This window comes from Eptatretus burgeri, chromosome 1 (genome assembly GCF_056783735.1).
Source record: "Eptatretus burgeri isolate ZD-2024b chromosome 1, Ebu_testis_v1, whole genome shotgun sequence".
NCBI lineage: Eukaryota > Metazoa > Chordata > Myxini > Myxiniformes > Myxinidae > Eptatretus > Eptatretus burgeri.
Window position 1 is genome coordinate 100,415,149 of NC_140961.1, and position 17,135 is coordinate 100,432,283.

Consider the following 17,135-nt stretch of genomic DNA (forward strand, 5'->3'; position numbering starts at 1 on the left):
AAGAATTGCAATTTCAAGTTGGTTAACCATAATTGTTCTGTTCCTGAATGCAAATTGAACTCACGAAAAATGTCCGTGAATGATGGGAGTCGGGTTCCTATCATTTTCTGTTCGTGCAAATGAGCGGCGGCAGTGGATATAGCACTAGCACGCGCGCATGCACGCACGTCTCCGTTTACCAATATATGTAAAAATCCAGTATAATTTCTTCTGTGGCCCCAAAATAATAATAATTTTAAAAAAGATATATTTATAATGAATTCCCCTCACAGCCCATACAGCTCCAACTTCCACGCTACCTCAACTCCCAAACATGATTTATCGTAAATATCAATTTAAACTTACCCTGTGCATTCACAAACCACAGATATGACCTAATCAGTGTTAAGAAGCACCCTCACCAGATACGGATCTCCCTCTGGGAAGTCGGCATGAATGTTGGGAATGACATGTCTTTCAATCCAGACAAATCTCACACTCTCACTATGTCTCTTCGAAAGGACCGTTTACAAAACCCCCCCATCCACTTTCTCAACAATCCTCTGGAAGAAGTCTTTTCTTTCAAGCTTCTAGGTCTCACTATCTGCCATGACCTTTCCTGGGAAAGTCACATTTCCAACCTCGCCTCAAAAGCCAGTCGCCGACTGGGAATCCTCCGTCGTGCTAAGTCCTTCCTCGGCCCTCTTGAGCTCCTGACCACTTACAAAGCTTTTGTCCGTAGCCTGATGGAGTACTGCTCTCCCCTCTGGGCTGGTGCTCCTGCCTCCCACCTTTCTCGGCTTCACGCTATCGAAACCAGGGCATTTAAGATCATCAGCATCTCCCGCAATGAAGCTGAGTCTTTGGGCCTCTCACTCAATCACCGCAGGTTGGTCGGTGGTCTTTCTGTCTTCTACCGACTCCTCTCCAGCCTTGCCCCCCCCTGCTCTCTCTGCGATTTGTCCCCACCACATTTCCACAGGGCGCTCAAGGTCCGCCAACAACCCCCTTCTGGTAAAACTACCAAAATCATGAATCACTGCTCATCTTCACTCTTTCATTCCTCTTTTTTCCCGCCTTTGGAATAAACTTCATCACTCTATTCTTTCCCATTCTTCCCTCCAGGCTTTCAAAACAGCTGTTCACCACCACCTCTTATCTTCCCCCATCCAAATCCTCGATCTTTTCTACTCCCGATAATCCACCCAAGCCCACTTCCTTCATTTCTCCTACTTTCCTTCCTGAAAGTCCCTGAAATGTCCATCTTCTCTTCGCCATGTTCCCCGTCCCATCCCCATCCCTCTCCCTTCCACAGTTCACCTAATGTGTCTGTTCCCCACTGTTTTGTCCCTTCCACTCCCGCCCCTCTTGTCTCATGCCTCCTTGCTGTGAGTTGTGTGTTAGCTCTCATACGAGCCTCGACCAAGGTATACAAAAAAAAAAAAAAAAAAAATGACGGCCTCATCTTTCCGATTGTCGATATCGATTAAATAAATCACCAAGCCTGCCATGTTCATACGAGATAATCTCGCAAGGTTCAAAGTCCACTTACTGACAGGGATGATCAGGGAGGTAGGGTTGAACAAGCCATCCACAGGCCAAGCACAGGCCCATGTCGTTGGGAGTTTTTGCAGTACGAGCTGCAAGACATCAACTTTTTGCACGAGTTAAGAAAGTTCTCCAAATCTTTAGTTGTGCAGTGGCATACCCCTATCTTACAGATTCTTTTTCCAAGTAATTTCAGCTTCTTTTAGAAGCTTTGTGAGCCATTTTAGGAAACAATCCTTAACTAGCATGCACGATATACGTTCCCTGCCCCGATGAGTGTTGTTGCTAGGGTTTTCTGCGCATGCACGCTGAGCATTCTGGGGTGGATTACGTCATTTCAAAAGTTGCGTCTTCATTGTGCAGATAAAGTAACTTTTAGATTTGTGTGAAGCTGATGGTCTTGCAAAGGCTGTTGATGATGCATTAGGAGTGCATTCTTGGCAGGACATATCAGTGTATCAATGGAATATTAGTCAGGGAACAACAGATTCAAGTTCTGGAGCAACAATTTCTCGCTAAAAGAAGAGATTTCTTGAGGTCTTAACCCTTCGGACCTTGAGCTCCTTGGACTTTTAGCTCCCCCACTCGAGCCTCCCTGGAGTAAAATCTATCCGCTCAGGTATACGAAGGTTTGATGAGTGGCCGGTAAACCGGTCACTTGGGTTCAAAGGGTTAATGCTTGATTCAATGAAATCAATTCATTGATTAACAAAAAGAAAGACGAAGATTTGAATATCATAATGAATTACAACAGAGAAAAGACAACAGATAGTACTGGAAAAAATTCTGGTGCTTTGAATGAATTTTTTGTTTTTTTATGGAAATAGGTCCTTCACTAGTTAGTTCAATTCTACCAAGTGTAGTTGATGTTCACTGTTATTTGAATGACCCTTACTTGAATTCTCTATATTTTTACCCCATAATTGAATTGGAGGACCATGATATTGTTTGTTCATCGAAAAAATCATAGGGCCCCTGACTTGGATGAGCTGAGTCTGAAAGTAATTAAATCAGTTATTGTGCACATTGGTAATTATTCCTTGACAAACATAATAGTCTTTCCCAGTCACAGTTTGGATTCCATTATGGTTACTCGTCTTTGGCATCGATTGATATTAGTAATAGAATAATCGATGCATTGGGAAATTTTTTTTATCATGCCATAGGTATTTTTGTTGATTTGTCTTCAGCCTTTGACACGATAAATCACAAATTATTGTAATCCAAGTTATACCATTGTCGTGTACAGGAGTTTTTGCCTTCCTGGACGGATAGCCAAGCAGTTCACCGTTGGAGGATTACAGCCGAGATTCTCGGAGATTACGGCACACGCGGGAAGGAAAGGGGGGCAAGGACGGAGTATACGGAAGCACAGCACAAGGGGTATATCTCGAACCCACGACAAATAGACAAACACAAGCAACTTAAATAAATATGGGGTTTAATGAAAATAAATCAAATATTTACAATGAAAACTGAACGGGAGGTAAACTATATCGAATTTTGAGGCACCTCCACACAGACTTAAATTCAGACAAGGGGACAGAAAAAAAAAACAAAGAAAAATCCCTCCTTTATCCTGGCACTTATCTGTGCTCCCACGGATGAGTTTCGGTAGCTTAAAGGTCACCAAAATGCTTTGTCACTAAACGTACAGGAGGCAATTCAGGTGGCAATACTCAACACCAGGACTCAGGAACTGCTGTACAACTTATTTCGATCACTCTCGCCGACGCCCCTGCTATGCAAAATGGCGCCATCTCTTCTTCTGACGGCACAGGATGAGGCTTCGAGGCTGGTCTCGTATAAATCAGCCAACAGTCAATGGCCAGCGTCTTGCTCCACCACACGAGCCAATTCACCTCAGCACGGACACAAGAATCGTGCAGCCTTCTTCACTGTGCCGAGGGAAAGCCAGCCATAATGCCCTTCTCTTCGAACCGCCATCTCCTGCCTCTTTCACTTCTGTACCGCTCTCCTTCGTGTCCCGCTCTCCTTCGTGTCCCGCTCCGAATCTAACTCCCTACCTTCTTGTCGCCCAACGCGAAACTCTGACCGTGATCCTCACTCCCTTCTCTTCTCTCTGACGTCATGCCAGGTAATCATCCACTCCAGGGGCATGGTTTTTCAGCCCGCTTGGACGCGCAGCAGCTTAGTTGTTGTTTTAAGGACATGATCCCTTTTTATCACCGGTCTTGAAATACAAAAACATAGGAGAAGATCACAGGGGGTAATCACGTACTGGGAGAAATTATCCTTAAACCCTACATAATTTAACACAGCACCACATAAGCTCACAGTTTCCCAACTTAGTTTACATCAAGATGTCTCAAACACATCCATGGACTAAGCTACTCTATACAATCCTATCTTTCCTATGAAATTCCTCCATCTACCACACAAACATAACACACTTATGGAATCAGGCGTGTTACATATGACTGGTTTTGTCACCATCTTAGCAATGAATCTCAATGTACTTGTATTGGGATAAATCCTCTCGACCAGAGTTTAAGCAAGTTACTTGTGGCATTCCCCAAGGTTCATTACTTGGTTCACTCCTGTTTCGTTTGTACATTAATGTTCATAAATCAACTGAATTGCTTTATCTTCTTTTATATGCCGATGACACAAATATTTTGTATTGTGATAAAAATTTTGATTCTTTGTTTAATGGTGTAAATGAGAATCTCTTCAAAGTTTGTGATTTGTTCAACGATGATAGGTCGACTGTTAACTCAAATAAGTGTAATTGCATTGTCTTTAGTGAAAAACTAAAATGTACTGACTCGATAACTGCAAATGTCTGTATTAATTCATCCCATTTTAAGAGTTGAAGGGACCAAGATTCTCAGAGTAGATGTTGATTCTAAACATTCTTGGAAATATCATATTCAGAAAATCGCAAATAAAGTCGCAAAGAATATTGGCATAATCTATACATTGAATTCAGGTCAGGTATGGGAGCATGGGCCAGAACAGCGCGTCGCTGCGTCCACTTTCCGCCGGTATTCCAGGGGCCTCCGTCTGGCCATCCCCCAGGCAGTTGCCAGGCCCATCCCCATCTCCTTGAGATGATGGTCAACCTGCTGTAACCATGAGGCACGTGGTCGGCCCACTGGCCTCCTCCACTCATGAGACTCCCTCGCTGAGAGAATCTGGTGAGCAGGATCAGCACCAGGAAAACGAGCCACATGTCCATACAGCCGCAACTGACGCTCACGGACTATGCAGGTAACAAATCTCATCCAAGTCTCTCTCAGCAACCGCTCGTTGGACACAAAATCCGACCAGCGAGAGCCAAGGATTCTCCGAAGAGACCTGGTACCAAAGGAATTAAGTCTCCATCTCAGATCCTTGGTCAGAGTCCAAGTCTCACACCCATAGAGCAAGACTGGAAGTACCAAGGACCTGAAGACTCGGACTTTCGTCCTCCCGCACAGGTACCGGCAGCGCCACACCCCATGATTCAGTGAATCCATGACTCCCCAGGCCCGACCCAGACGTCTATTGACCTCTGACTCGCAGCCAGCAGAGACATGAATATCACTGCCAAGGTAAGTGAATCTCTCCACGACCTCAACATCCTCACCACAAACAGACACAGACAGGACAGCAGCATCCAAGATGTCACCGAAAGCCTTGATCTTAGTTTTGACCCAAGAAACCCGGAATCCCAACGGCTCCGACTCCTCATTCAGCACCTCGAGGGCCCCCAAGAGGATGTCTAAAGTCTCTGCAAAAATGACTGCATCATCTGCAAAATCAAGGTCCGAGATCTTGACATTGCCAAACGATGCACCACAACTTGATCTCTCCGACATCCTCCCTAAAGGCCCGGTCACACCTTGACGTTTTAGCCAACGTATGCCGATTTTTGATTTTTTTTTCTAAAACGCTGGCACACGTTGAATATGTTATGGGTAAGTTTTGATAACATTGAGAGCACGCTGAAAAACACTGCCATACGTCGTTGTACGTTGGCTATAAACGTTGTACTTTTTGGTTGTCCTCAAATTTTTTGCATGCTTGAAATTTCACGATGTATGCCGGCGTATGACTCACACATTCCGCTACGCTGGCCACAAGTTGTATGCACGGTCTACGATCGTTGACAGACGTCAACACATGCTACTTGTAAGTTAATCATAAGTTGAGACACGCCGAGGAAATGTTTAGCGTACCCGAAACTTATTTCTAACCTATGATTAACGTGTTGTTGGCACGTTACGCGATCGTTGCCACACATCGACAGACGTTACTTTTCAGTTACTCATAGGCTGAAAGACGTCGGTATAATGGATCGTCCTTGCGTCAGCGTCCACGGCCACGGCCAGGACACTTATTTGCAGCATTCTTCAAACTTTTCTTCGGCATGACGAGGATGTTCACACTTCGATGTCTAGCTTGGCTATGATTCCAATTGTCCATCGGCAGCGTCTATTTAAAATAGTCGAGTTTGAGCGTTTTAACATGTTCAGAAGAAACGCTTCAAATTTCCAAACCCCAGCGTCAAAAAACAAAGGCGAGTGACAGCAATTTAAATCGTTCATTGTAAACAATGAAAATAGCTGAGTGGTACCGTTTAAAAGTCGTTGAGTGCAAAAAAAATCCAATTGTTGAGCGCAAGCATCTACTTTCAATAGTGGAGTTTGAGCGGTTTAGCACGTTCAATAGAAACGATTAAAATTTCTGAACGCCAGCGTCAAAAAACAAAGGCGAGTGACAGCAATTTAAATCGTTCATTGTAAACAATGAAAATAGCTGAGTGGAACCGTTTAAAAGTCGTTGAGTGTAAAAAAAAAATCCAATTGTTGAGCGCAAGCGTCTACTTTCAATAGTGGAGATGCAGCCATTTAAATCGTTGAGTGGCAGCCTATGAATAGCAAACCCTACGTCACCGGCAAAGATAAACTGCCGCACGATATGGATAAGTTAGGCTATCGTTGGGCATAGTTTGTGAACGCCGGCTTCACAATAATTATTCATTGGTATATCGTATCTATAAGTAATCAAAGCGCTCTATGCACATTATTAGTTCATTGTGCATTTGTCCAACCCATTATGAATAGACCTAAATCATAAAAACAAGCTATAGCTCATTGTTGAAAAAGCCCCATAAAAAATTATCCGCGAAGAACTTCGAACAATGGTGAAAAGATGTCTCCTACCCGTGGACACGCGGACGCAAGGACGATCCATCATAACCCACACCCTCCCCCTCACACTCACCTACTACTGCCAACATGAACAAACTACTACTAATACTAATACTAATACTGATACTGATACTGTTACTGCTGACATGGACATCGACTCAAAAAGGACTCGAAAACACTGTTGGGTTCCCCTTTTATGAGCAGCATTTTATATACCAATTCCCAAAACCGCTGGGAACACGTCTTTATATGGCAGTTGTAAGCTAGAAACACGTTAATTTTTTTTTTTTGTCGACCGGAAGACGTCATTGGAATACGTCTACATACGTCGATGTGTGTTGGGACTACGTAAAGAATTGGTTCAAAGCACGTCATACATAAGTTAGAAATAAGTTTCGCGTAAAAAAGACATTACCGTGACGTGCTTCGACTTATGAGTAGCTTATAAGTAGCCTTTGTGGACGTGTGTAAGCGTCCACATATCGTGTGTAAAACTTATCCCCATCGCATGCGGAACGTGTGTCATACGCCGAGTACATCGAAAAATTTTGAACATGTTAAAAATTTCTTGACGTACTCTACTTACTACGACGTATGATAGCGTACTTTAGCGTTCTACTCACGTATACCAAACTTACTCATACCGTATTTGACGTGCGCCAACGTTTTAGACACATTTTTCGTAGGTCGGCATACGCTGGCAAGATCGCCAAGGTGTGACCGCGATGTTGACACTTCCATTTCTACGGCAGTTATGATTCGAATCGTTGTGCGTCAGCCTTTTAATAGGCTACGTCACGACATCGCCGGCGATGCGTGCAACGTGCTATGCCTAAGTTAGACTATCGTTGGGCATCGGTTGTGCAGGCCGACAACAGGTTCAGCATTCGTTGGTATAAGTTATCTATAACACAACGAAACGTTCTGTGTCCGTTACTAATGCGTTATACATAAGACCAAGTCGCTATGAATACGTCCTTATCTTTAAAAAAAAAAACATCAAAAGTTCAACGTAAGCCAGCGTTTTACATACATTTTAATACGTTGCCATCGCTGGCTAAAACGTCAAGGTGTGACCGGGCCTTAAAATCCAGTCCATACAAGTGCTGAAAAGTGTGGGGGGCAAGTACACATCCCTGACGAACTCCAGTAACAACTGGAAATAAGTCAGAGATGGTACCACCGCACTTCACAGCACTCTCAGTACCAGAGTAGAGTTCAGACATCAGATCGATCAGTTTTGGTGGCACCCCACGAAGACCAAGAATCCTCCAGAGGACATCCCGATTCACTGAATAGAATGCTTTACAGAGATATTATTTGCTCCCTATTGCAATACTTAAGTTACTTTATTGTTCACTTGTACTTCCATATTGTAATTTTGTCTGGGGAAATACATTTTTATCACATCTAAATAAATTGGTATACTGCAGAAAAAAAATATTCGGATCATATCTAGAAAACCTCCAAGAACTTGTACAAAGCAATTGTTTCATCATTTAAAATCTTCTGAAATTGTGATGTCACATCACGTCAGGAAAGTGTTTTCATGTATAAATGCATTAATACACTAGTTCCTTCTAAATTTTGTGATGCCAGATTCACCACCGATATTCATTTTCTAAAATACAGAACCCTTGCTTCTCAACATAATTAATATTTGTTTTTCTGGCCCTAAACTATGGAATGATTTTCCAGATAGTATTAGAAAAATTAATTTTTCATTCAAACTGAAGCAACATTTTGTGTCGCTGTATTGCACTTTAAGATTGTATTGTATTGTCCTTTAAGAAATCTATTGTGCATTTGTCTGTTGAATTCTCGCACCGGTGCTTTCCATTGATCCACTGACCCACTCATTCATCCTGTAAAATTGTTTTCCAATGAATACGTTTCTTTCATTTATACCATGGTTTATTTAAATGCGTTATGTCATCCGATGTTGTTTCACAGTTTGTTCCGACTTTCACCCGCATGTGTAAAGACGTTCCTGCCACAAGCTTGCTTATTTGGATTCTGCCTCGATTCAAATGTTGTGTTTATACCTTGTTGCTTTTCTTGAAGGAAATAAACGTTGTTTTAATTTTGATTGATTTTGATTTTTGATTCAAATTGTGCACTTGTGAAAATAATGTCCTCCAGATTAATTTTGTGAATTGCATAATAATTTATTTTATTTTAAAGTTCCCATGTTTTGTTTATTAATTCATAACAAATAAAAAAATTAAAACTCTTCATCCTAACAAGTAAACTGCATGATGAAAATTTGGTTAAAATGCTGAAGCAGCAATCCATCGTTTTTCATAATGCGAGTTGACATCCAAAATCAACGGATTTTTGTTTTTACTTTTGGATTACCATTTCAAAATTCTGGTCTTAGACATTCACCCTTACCCTTGTATTTTAAGTTGGAATGCTTTAGCAGACTATCCAGGCTGCAGAGCAAATCCTGCAAGTTTTCTGGACTAAAGTCCTCCTGAGTTGCCTTGTTATGCAGGAACACTGTATAGAGACACAGACCACTCATGGTAAATGTTAAATGAAGAAGCATGATGAACAAGGCATTTGAGGAATACAAAGTGTCTTTCGAAGTGGCAATGGTCTCACCAATGTGGGGATAATATTCACTCCCATTGGATGTGCCAGCGGATGAGCTACCATCAATGTTCGGCAAAGGAGAGCATGGTTTCACCATCTCAGCCGCCTGGAGAAATCTTTACAGAAACATCATTCCGAATAATACAAAGCACATTGTGATCATCAATTAAAAAGACTGACTAGAATACAAAGCCTTATTGCCACAGGTGCAATAACCCATTTTCAATCTATTTGCGAGGTGCGTCACATGCTTGATTAGAATTTATGAGTGCACACAGGTAAATAACCAAACAAGTCGCATGACGACTCTCTTTACAAGAAAGAAAGCATGCAAACGAATTGAAATACACCAAGAGGGCAGCTAAAATACCTGATGAGGTTGAGATCTATGAACCAGTCCTGCACAATGAGGATCAAGTGGCAAACGGTGAGCAAGAACGCCGCCAGCTGAAGAGACTAAGAGTCGAGTTATTCAGGTGAAGGATGAGCCAGAGCATAAAAAAACAACATAAAGTACAGTATGAAAACACTAATGAGTCCATGTGGCACTACTTCATTAATCTTTCCTCTCACCAAGCAGGAAAATAATCACAACCATAGGTTCCAAACTCATTGGAAAAAAAAAGAAAGAAATAAAATGTCATCCATGCTTGTGCACAATATTATTGATTGGTTGGATGAAACAACCATCAAACAGTCCTGCCTGATAATAATATCATTTTAAAGGTATCAAGGCAAAATAACAAAGACAATGAATGCTAGCAGGGAGAGAGGTGCGAGAAATTTAGCAGTAGTCAAGGTTCTTTCAGGCCACCCTGTACACTGCAATATCAGTCAGCCCACAGAGGATTTAGAAGCCCTTTTGGCAATGCCTCAAACTGTATAATGGATTGCAACTAAATAGCAATTCTTTACTCATCGTTTCAGGCTTCACTCATCACCAGAGCAAAAGGGGAGCTCCAACAAAAGGTAAAACACGAAACGTCAGCACTTTGTGATCTTTTACAGTCGATAACTTCAACACCTTTTTTCCCCCTTGTTCTTGACCTTTTTGGAATACAGACTGCTAGTTTTGTGGTGGAATGTTATATTGTGGTATGGTTACCGATACTGCTTTTAGCAGGAGGTGGTTGTGTGTCTCACAGGCTACAACAAAGCCAGAAGTTGCAATATAAATTTTTTTTAGGGTCTGCTGGCTAAATAGCTCTTCACTGCCTGCACATGGCTCCACCTATTCGGCATGAGCTTAGCAGAGCTACAGCCTCTGACATCTCTTGAGGATTGAAGTCTCTCCTTATACAAGCTTAATAACCATTATAATTATAAAAGTAAACGAGAAAGCATCTGAAAATGCAAAGCCTGTCCACATCCGTTTTGGATTCAGACTTCTTCTCATTCCGTATGCTAAACATGACGAAAACAACAACAAAAATTGATGATGTTGGGTGACCTTCACCTTTTGACGTGAAAAGCAATTGCCTTCATTCACCAAATCTGCAAACCCTGTTCAAATTTCAAGTCAACCAGAGGAAAATTGATGATTTTATGCAACTTTGACCTTTGACCTTTTGATCTAAAAAAAAACAATCGGCTTCTAGCTTTTCATTGGTGAACCAATTCAGTGACCCAATATGCAAATTGTTAAAATTTCATGACAATTGGATGAAAATTGACGATTTTATGCGACGTTGATCTTTGACCTTTTGACGAAATTATTACTTTGTCTTCTCCATATTCTCACAATAAAGCTTTGTTGACAATTTGTTGACAAAAACTCATATTGTAAAAAAGTTATGAGCTAGACAGAAAGAAGTGATTGAACACCCCCGTCTCTGCTGCACAGGGAGAGGCCAACAATTCACACAGAACTAAAGCATCCCCGTTACTGAAATTATGGCATCCGTGAGGGAAAAGGGTGGGGGGGTGGGGTGGTCGAGGTGGGTGAATAATGCTATTGCTCAATTTTATAATTGAGCAATTATGAGGCAAAATACACGAATTTCAAAATTTGGAAAGGGTCAGAAAAATCTTGAAATTTTTTGACCATCACTTTCTCGAAGCTGCAGTAAACAAATTACCTTTTACCCAGCTCCAGTAAACAAATTAACCAAAGCTTTACACAAAAGAAATTGATGGACATTTTTCTCAAGAGTACAAGCACATTTGCATGTCCAAAGAAAGAGTTTAAAAAATACATTTTTTAAGTGTGCAAATTGAAGATGTCAAAATGAAAACACGTACTTGCATCTCCATGTAGATGTGAGGCAACATATACTCCTGTGGCAATTTCCTCTCATTGTTTATGATGTGATCCAAAATTGATGAACTCAACACAGGCTGGAGCAGTAAAACATGAATGCCAAGTGATTAGAGGTGGTTCAGTCTGCTTTTAGAGGCGCACACGCACGCACGCACACACCTTACCTGTGTATCAAGAAATATTATCCTCTCTTGAGTGATGTAAAAATCTACACCGCTCGTTTGATATCCTCCCCTTTCTCGTATTTCATGAGACTGAGGTTTGAATACATACTGTCTGGAGGGGAATAAAATGAAGTCTTCAATAATGGTGTCAAAAATATCAAGGAGCAGGCAATTTTAAAACTTTACACAAAGGATGAAATCATCACAAGAAATCAACACAACACAAGAAACACAAGATTGACAAAGGAATGCTAATCACTGTGAGAAGCAAGGAGAGACTGACATTTTGGACATGGATGCTTCATTGGAACAAAAGAGGGAAAAGAGAACAGAGGTGAAGCAAAACAGGGAATGCAAAATGCTCTTTTGATCAGACGAATTGTTTGTGGCTGAAACTTAATATAAGTTCTTGTTGCTTCCCACGACGGTTAGCATACATCAGTCAATGTCCTCTTGATTTCATCTATTGTTATACCCATCTGCCAACGTATATTGACACTGGTATTAATGAGCAAGACAAGTTCTTCATTTAACATTATTAGTTATTCTGGGCCATCGACCATGAGAAGAAAACAAGAAGCTTTCCTTTGATTAGTTCAAGGTCGAGTTGAACAGTTAATCCAAAGTTAAAGACTACAAAGTTCCTTGCTCAATGTAACTTCTTCAAAGCAAAGCAACATTATATATATATATATATATATATATATATATATATATATATATATATATATATATATATATATATATATATATATATATATATATATATTCCAATAGGCAGCTCAGGAGACATTATACGGAGAATAAAAGCACACTGAGAGAAAAATAATAAAATTGTTTGTTAAAATACTGAAAAAAGACGAAAACGAGCTGGAAACATTTCAACACAAGCATTTATTTACAATCAAGCGAGGAAAGGGATGTGGCACAGTGAATGGGTTTTATTATGAACATCAAGGACAGCAAGGAATTTGTGGGGTGCGACAAAAGGCAAACAATTTACAAAAGCAGACACAGAGCAAACTTATGCCGTTAGAACTTCGACAATCTTAACTTATGCTACGACAGGTGCCATCACGCACGCACGCACAAGATTAATAGCCAGAAAGAAAGAGAGCAGATGAGGACTAAAGGCCTCGTAATACCTGGCACGATCAGCTGACCAACGCAGCCCAGTACGCTTTGGGGGAGGTATGAGGGAGAAATACTGGTGTCTAAGGTGTGGGAGTGGGAGGTGTGGTGTGGTGCAATATGGGGGGGGGGTGCGGTGTTGTGCGAGAGGTAACTGTGATTACGAATCTGTAATAGATGCTCTTTTGTGTGCCCAGAGGGAACGAGATTAAGGGGTGGAAATAGAGGAGAGAAGATGCGAAAGGCAAAAGATTCCTAACCTAGTCATGCATAGCTGGAGTGTAGCGTGTACCTCTGTGGGGCGCTCCACTATAACCTCAAGAGTTGGCACGTTATCTCTTGCTTAATCACTTTGCCGGGGCTCATGGAAACGTGTGCTCTGCACTGGTCCCAAAAGAACGTCTGTCGCACACCAACCCAGAGTGAAGCTGCAGCGACAGGCAGATGAGGAGCAGTGAAGAGAGGGCAGAGCAAACGCGAAGTAGAGGGTGAGGAAAACAGGCAAAGACAAAGGCGAGGAAGGCAGGCAAAAAAGAGGGTGGACAGCTTCGCGATCCGCCTTTTATAAGCCCCGAGCGAAGGGTGGGGTGACGATCCGAAGCGACGTGCCGTGACCCGAATTGCACTTCCTTATTGGGCCAGAGCAGTCATAGCCCCGCCCTGCCAGGCTCCTGTGGCCGGAAGCGGTCTCATTCGCACATCCGGCATGACACGGCCTGGAGCACCACACCGAACTCCTGCCCCCACCCCACCCCCGCCCGTCGCCGCCCGTTCTGCCGTGTCGGTCTCACGTGCCCCTTCGGGGCATCCCCTGTGAGAAGAAAACATATGATGTATAGCATATCTTGTATGTGTGTGTGTATATATATATATATATATATATATATATATATATATATATATATATATATATATATATATATATATATATATATATATATGTATATATAAAATATAACATATAATATATATATATATATATATATATAATATAACATATATATATATGACATATATATATATATATATATATATATATATATATATATATAATATAACATATATATGATATAACATTATATACACATATATGATACAACATTATATATACATATATGATATAACATATATATATATATATGATAATATATATATATATATGATATAACATATTGTTACGAATTTCAGTCCGCCCGGCGTGCGATCGGCCACGTAACTCAAATCGCGACAGCGTCGCCCACCGGTACGGACAATTCAGTCGTGACCCTCCTTGGAACTATCACCAGGAGCTCGTCACGGGTGGGTCTTTCGACCCCACCACAATCGTGCCAATCGGCCACCCGCGCAGGATAGGGTTGTTCGCCAAACTCGACCTACCTAAGTACCTGCACGGGTAGTTAACCGGGCGATCGTACCTCGCCGCTGGCCGACCGAGGACACGAACCGCTTAAGCGGTCCGTTCCGTGCTTCAGTTATAACCGAGCGGTGTTATCGCCGGCCCCGACAGACGTGATTAGTTACCGGGTGCTTGCACCCTTCTACCAATTCCTTCCGTGATGCAAGATGGAACTTTCAAACAAATGAAAGGACGCAACGAAACGGGAAACAGTTCGACAAGTACATTTATTTCACACTCAGACAAGGCAAGCACGTATTTACAGCCATACAATAATTCAGGCACATATACAGTGAAAGTAGGACACAACACAGAGTTACAACCGAATAAAAAGGGCAATTATTTTCAGCACACTTATACAGGTTTACTTACAAGACTGGCACCACACATACATTTACACAAATAGCAAAGAAAACAAAAGCCACCCTCATAGGCAAGGAGGCAGACAGGTCCGTGGACCAAATGCGCATGGAACCTGGATGAGCGGCCAGGTCCACGAGACCGAAGTGGTCTTACCCGCGCCCTCGTGGCGCGATGGCGGGCAAGCCGCAATGTCAGCGCAACGCGCCTAAGCCCGTTCCCCTGGGGTGGCCGGTGAGCTCCTTCCGGCGTGCTCCGCGCAAGCACGTGCTTCTGGGTCGGCACCACGGGTGGGGTGGGGAACGGACGGGGTTACCGGCACTATCTCAGCGTGGATGGGGGGAATTGTTGATGCCCGGGATAGGGAAGGTTCTTGTTGCTCGGGCTGGGGAGAGGGGAATGGCTGACGCTGGGTCCCCCCTAGCGGGGCCTCGGGACTGCACTGACTCCGGCGAACTCTCGCCTCCGAGCCATCCTCCGCGTCCCTGCTCCACTCCGCAACTCGCCCCTCGACCTCCACTCCGAGCTCCGTCCCCCGTTCGTCGATCGGGCCCCGTCTGCACTGCCTGCTTCGAGCTTCTTCCTTTCCACCGTCCGTCCCCGTATATCCTCCACTGCCGACTTCTCCGACTCCACCTCGAGCCACGCCGCGTTTGCTCTTATATAGCCCGGGGGTGGGGCGCACATGCAAATACGCGGATCAAATCGCGTTTGGAGGCGGGGCTACGCCGCCCGATGTTCAACCATTGGATGGACGGAAAGGGGGCGTGAACCTCTCCTGATCAGTTTCTCTCTCCAAAAAGGGATCCATATGCTTCGCATTTGGAGGCAGGGCCACACCGCCCGACGTTCAGCCATTGGACGGACGGAGAGGGGGCGTGAACCTCTCCTGATCCGCTTTTCCTCTCCCGAAAGGATCCATGTGCACTCGTGGCACGGCGCGTTTGGTAACAATCACCGAACGGGCTTTGGACAGCACGACGTTCGGTGTTGACAGGTGGTGTGGTTGATGGTTGTGGAGGGAGAAAGGCGAAGGTGGTGGGGGGTTTGCTGTGGTGGTTTGGTTGTTGGCGGGCGTTGTTTGAGAATTGGGGTGAGGCGATGTTTGCGGGGTGGGGTTGTGGAGGTGAAGGTAGTGGCGGTTTGGTGTACTTGTTCGGGGGCGTTGTTGGTGGTGGCGATTTGGGTGTTGGGGGATGAGTGGTCCAAAATAATGACAGAAAAAAGAAAAACGGCTATCTCAAAGGATCGCAGCCCGGTGAACACGGAAATTCCCTCTAAACAACGGTGGGGAAATCTAACTACAAACATACTTATCGTCATCACTGATCTCAGGACCCTTTATGTTGTATAGCGAATTTCCACAGCCGTAACAATATATATATATATATATATATATATATATATATATATATATATATATATATATATATATATATATATAATGATAAAACATATAAATTTATATATAGATACATATATATCATATAAATATTCTTCTTCTTCTTCTTCTTCTTTCGGCTGCTCCTGTTCGGGGTCGCCACAGCAGATTATCCTTATGATCCGCATAGTGATTTGGCACATGTTTTACGCCGGATGCCCTTCCTGACGCAACCCTGGTCGCCTCTTACAACGCAGGGATATTGTACACCTATTTTAACCGGGGTATACACCGGCCCAGTAAACTGGTACTCATTTCGCCGACCTCGGAAGGATGACAGGCTGAGTCAACCCTCTGGTGTATTAATTCAGTGGCCCAACGGGGCTTGAACTCAGGACCTTTTGGATCCCAAGCCGCTGCCCTAACCACTGCGCCAACACCAGGCTATATATATATATATATGATATAAATATATGATATATATGATATAAATATATGATATATATGATATAAATATATGATATATATGATATAAATATATGATATATATGATATAAATATATGATATATATGATATAAATATATGATATATATGATATAAATATATGATATATATATGATATATATATATGATATATGATATAAATATATGATAAATATATATATATATATGATATAAATATATGATAAATATAAATATATATGATATAAATACATGATATATATATATATATATATATATATATGATATAAATACATGATATAAATATATATATATATATATATATATATATATATATATATATATATATATAAAATGATAAATATATGATATAAATATATGATATAAATATATGATATAAATATATATATATATATATATATATATGATAAATATATGATATAAATATATGATATAAATATATGATATAAATATATGATATAAATATATGATATAAATATATATATATATATATATATATATATATATATGATATAAATATATATATATGATATAAATATATATATATATATACCGTATTTTCACGACCAAAAGGCGCACCGTGCCAAAAGGCGCAGTCTCAGTTTTGTGTGCCGTTCCTGTATTTGACACACACATAAGGCGCTCCTCACGATAGGGCGCGGGTTTTATATGAAT

General features: G+C 41.8%; 1 protein-coding gene across 6 annotated transcripts in view; it reads right to left on the minus strand.

Moving 5' to 3' along the window:
• The window catches only part of SMG9 (SMG9 nonsense mediated mRNA decay factor), a 146,967-nt gene that overhangs the window by 11,481 nt on the left and 118,351 nt on the right, over positions 1-17,135 (minus strand). For all 6 annotated transcript variants that reach the window (XM_085893050.1, XM_085893079.1, XM_085893070.1 and 3 more), the window contains 5 exons: positions 11,709-11,820; positions 11,526-11,621; positions 9,655-9,740; positions 9,294-9,400; positions 9,081-9,188 (listed from right to left, as the gene is read on the minus strand). In XM_085893050.1, coding sequence (XP_085749176.1) covers positions 9,081-9,188; positions 9,294-9,400; positions 9,655-9,740; positions 11,526-11,621; positions 11,709-11,820 — 509 coding nt within the window. The remainder of the gene's footprint in view (positions 1-9,080; positions 9,189-9,293; positions 9,401-9,654; positions 9,741-11,525; positions 11,622-11,708; positions 11,821-17,135) is intronic.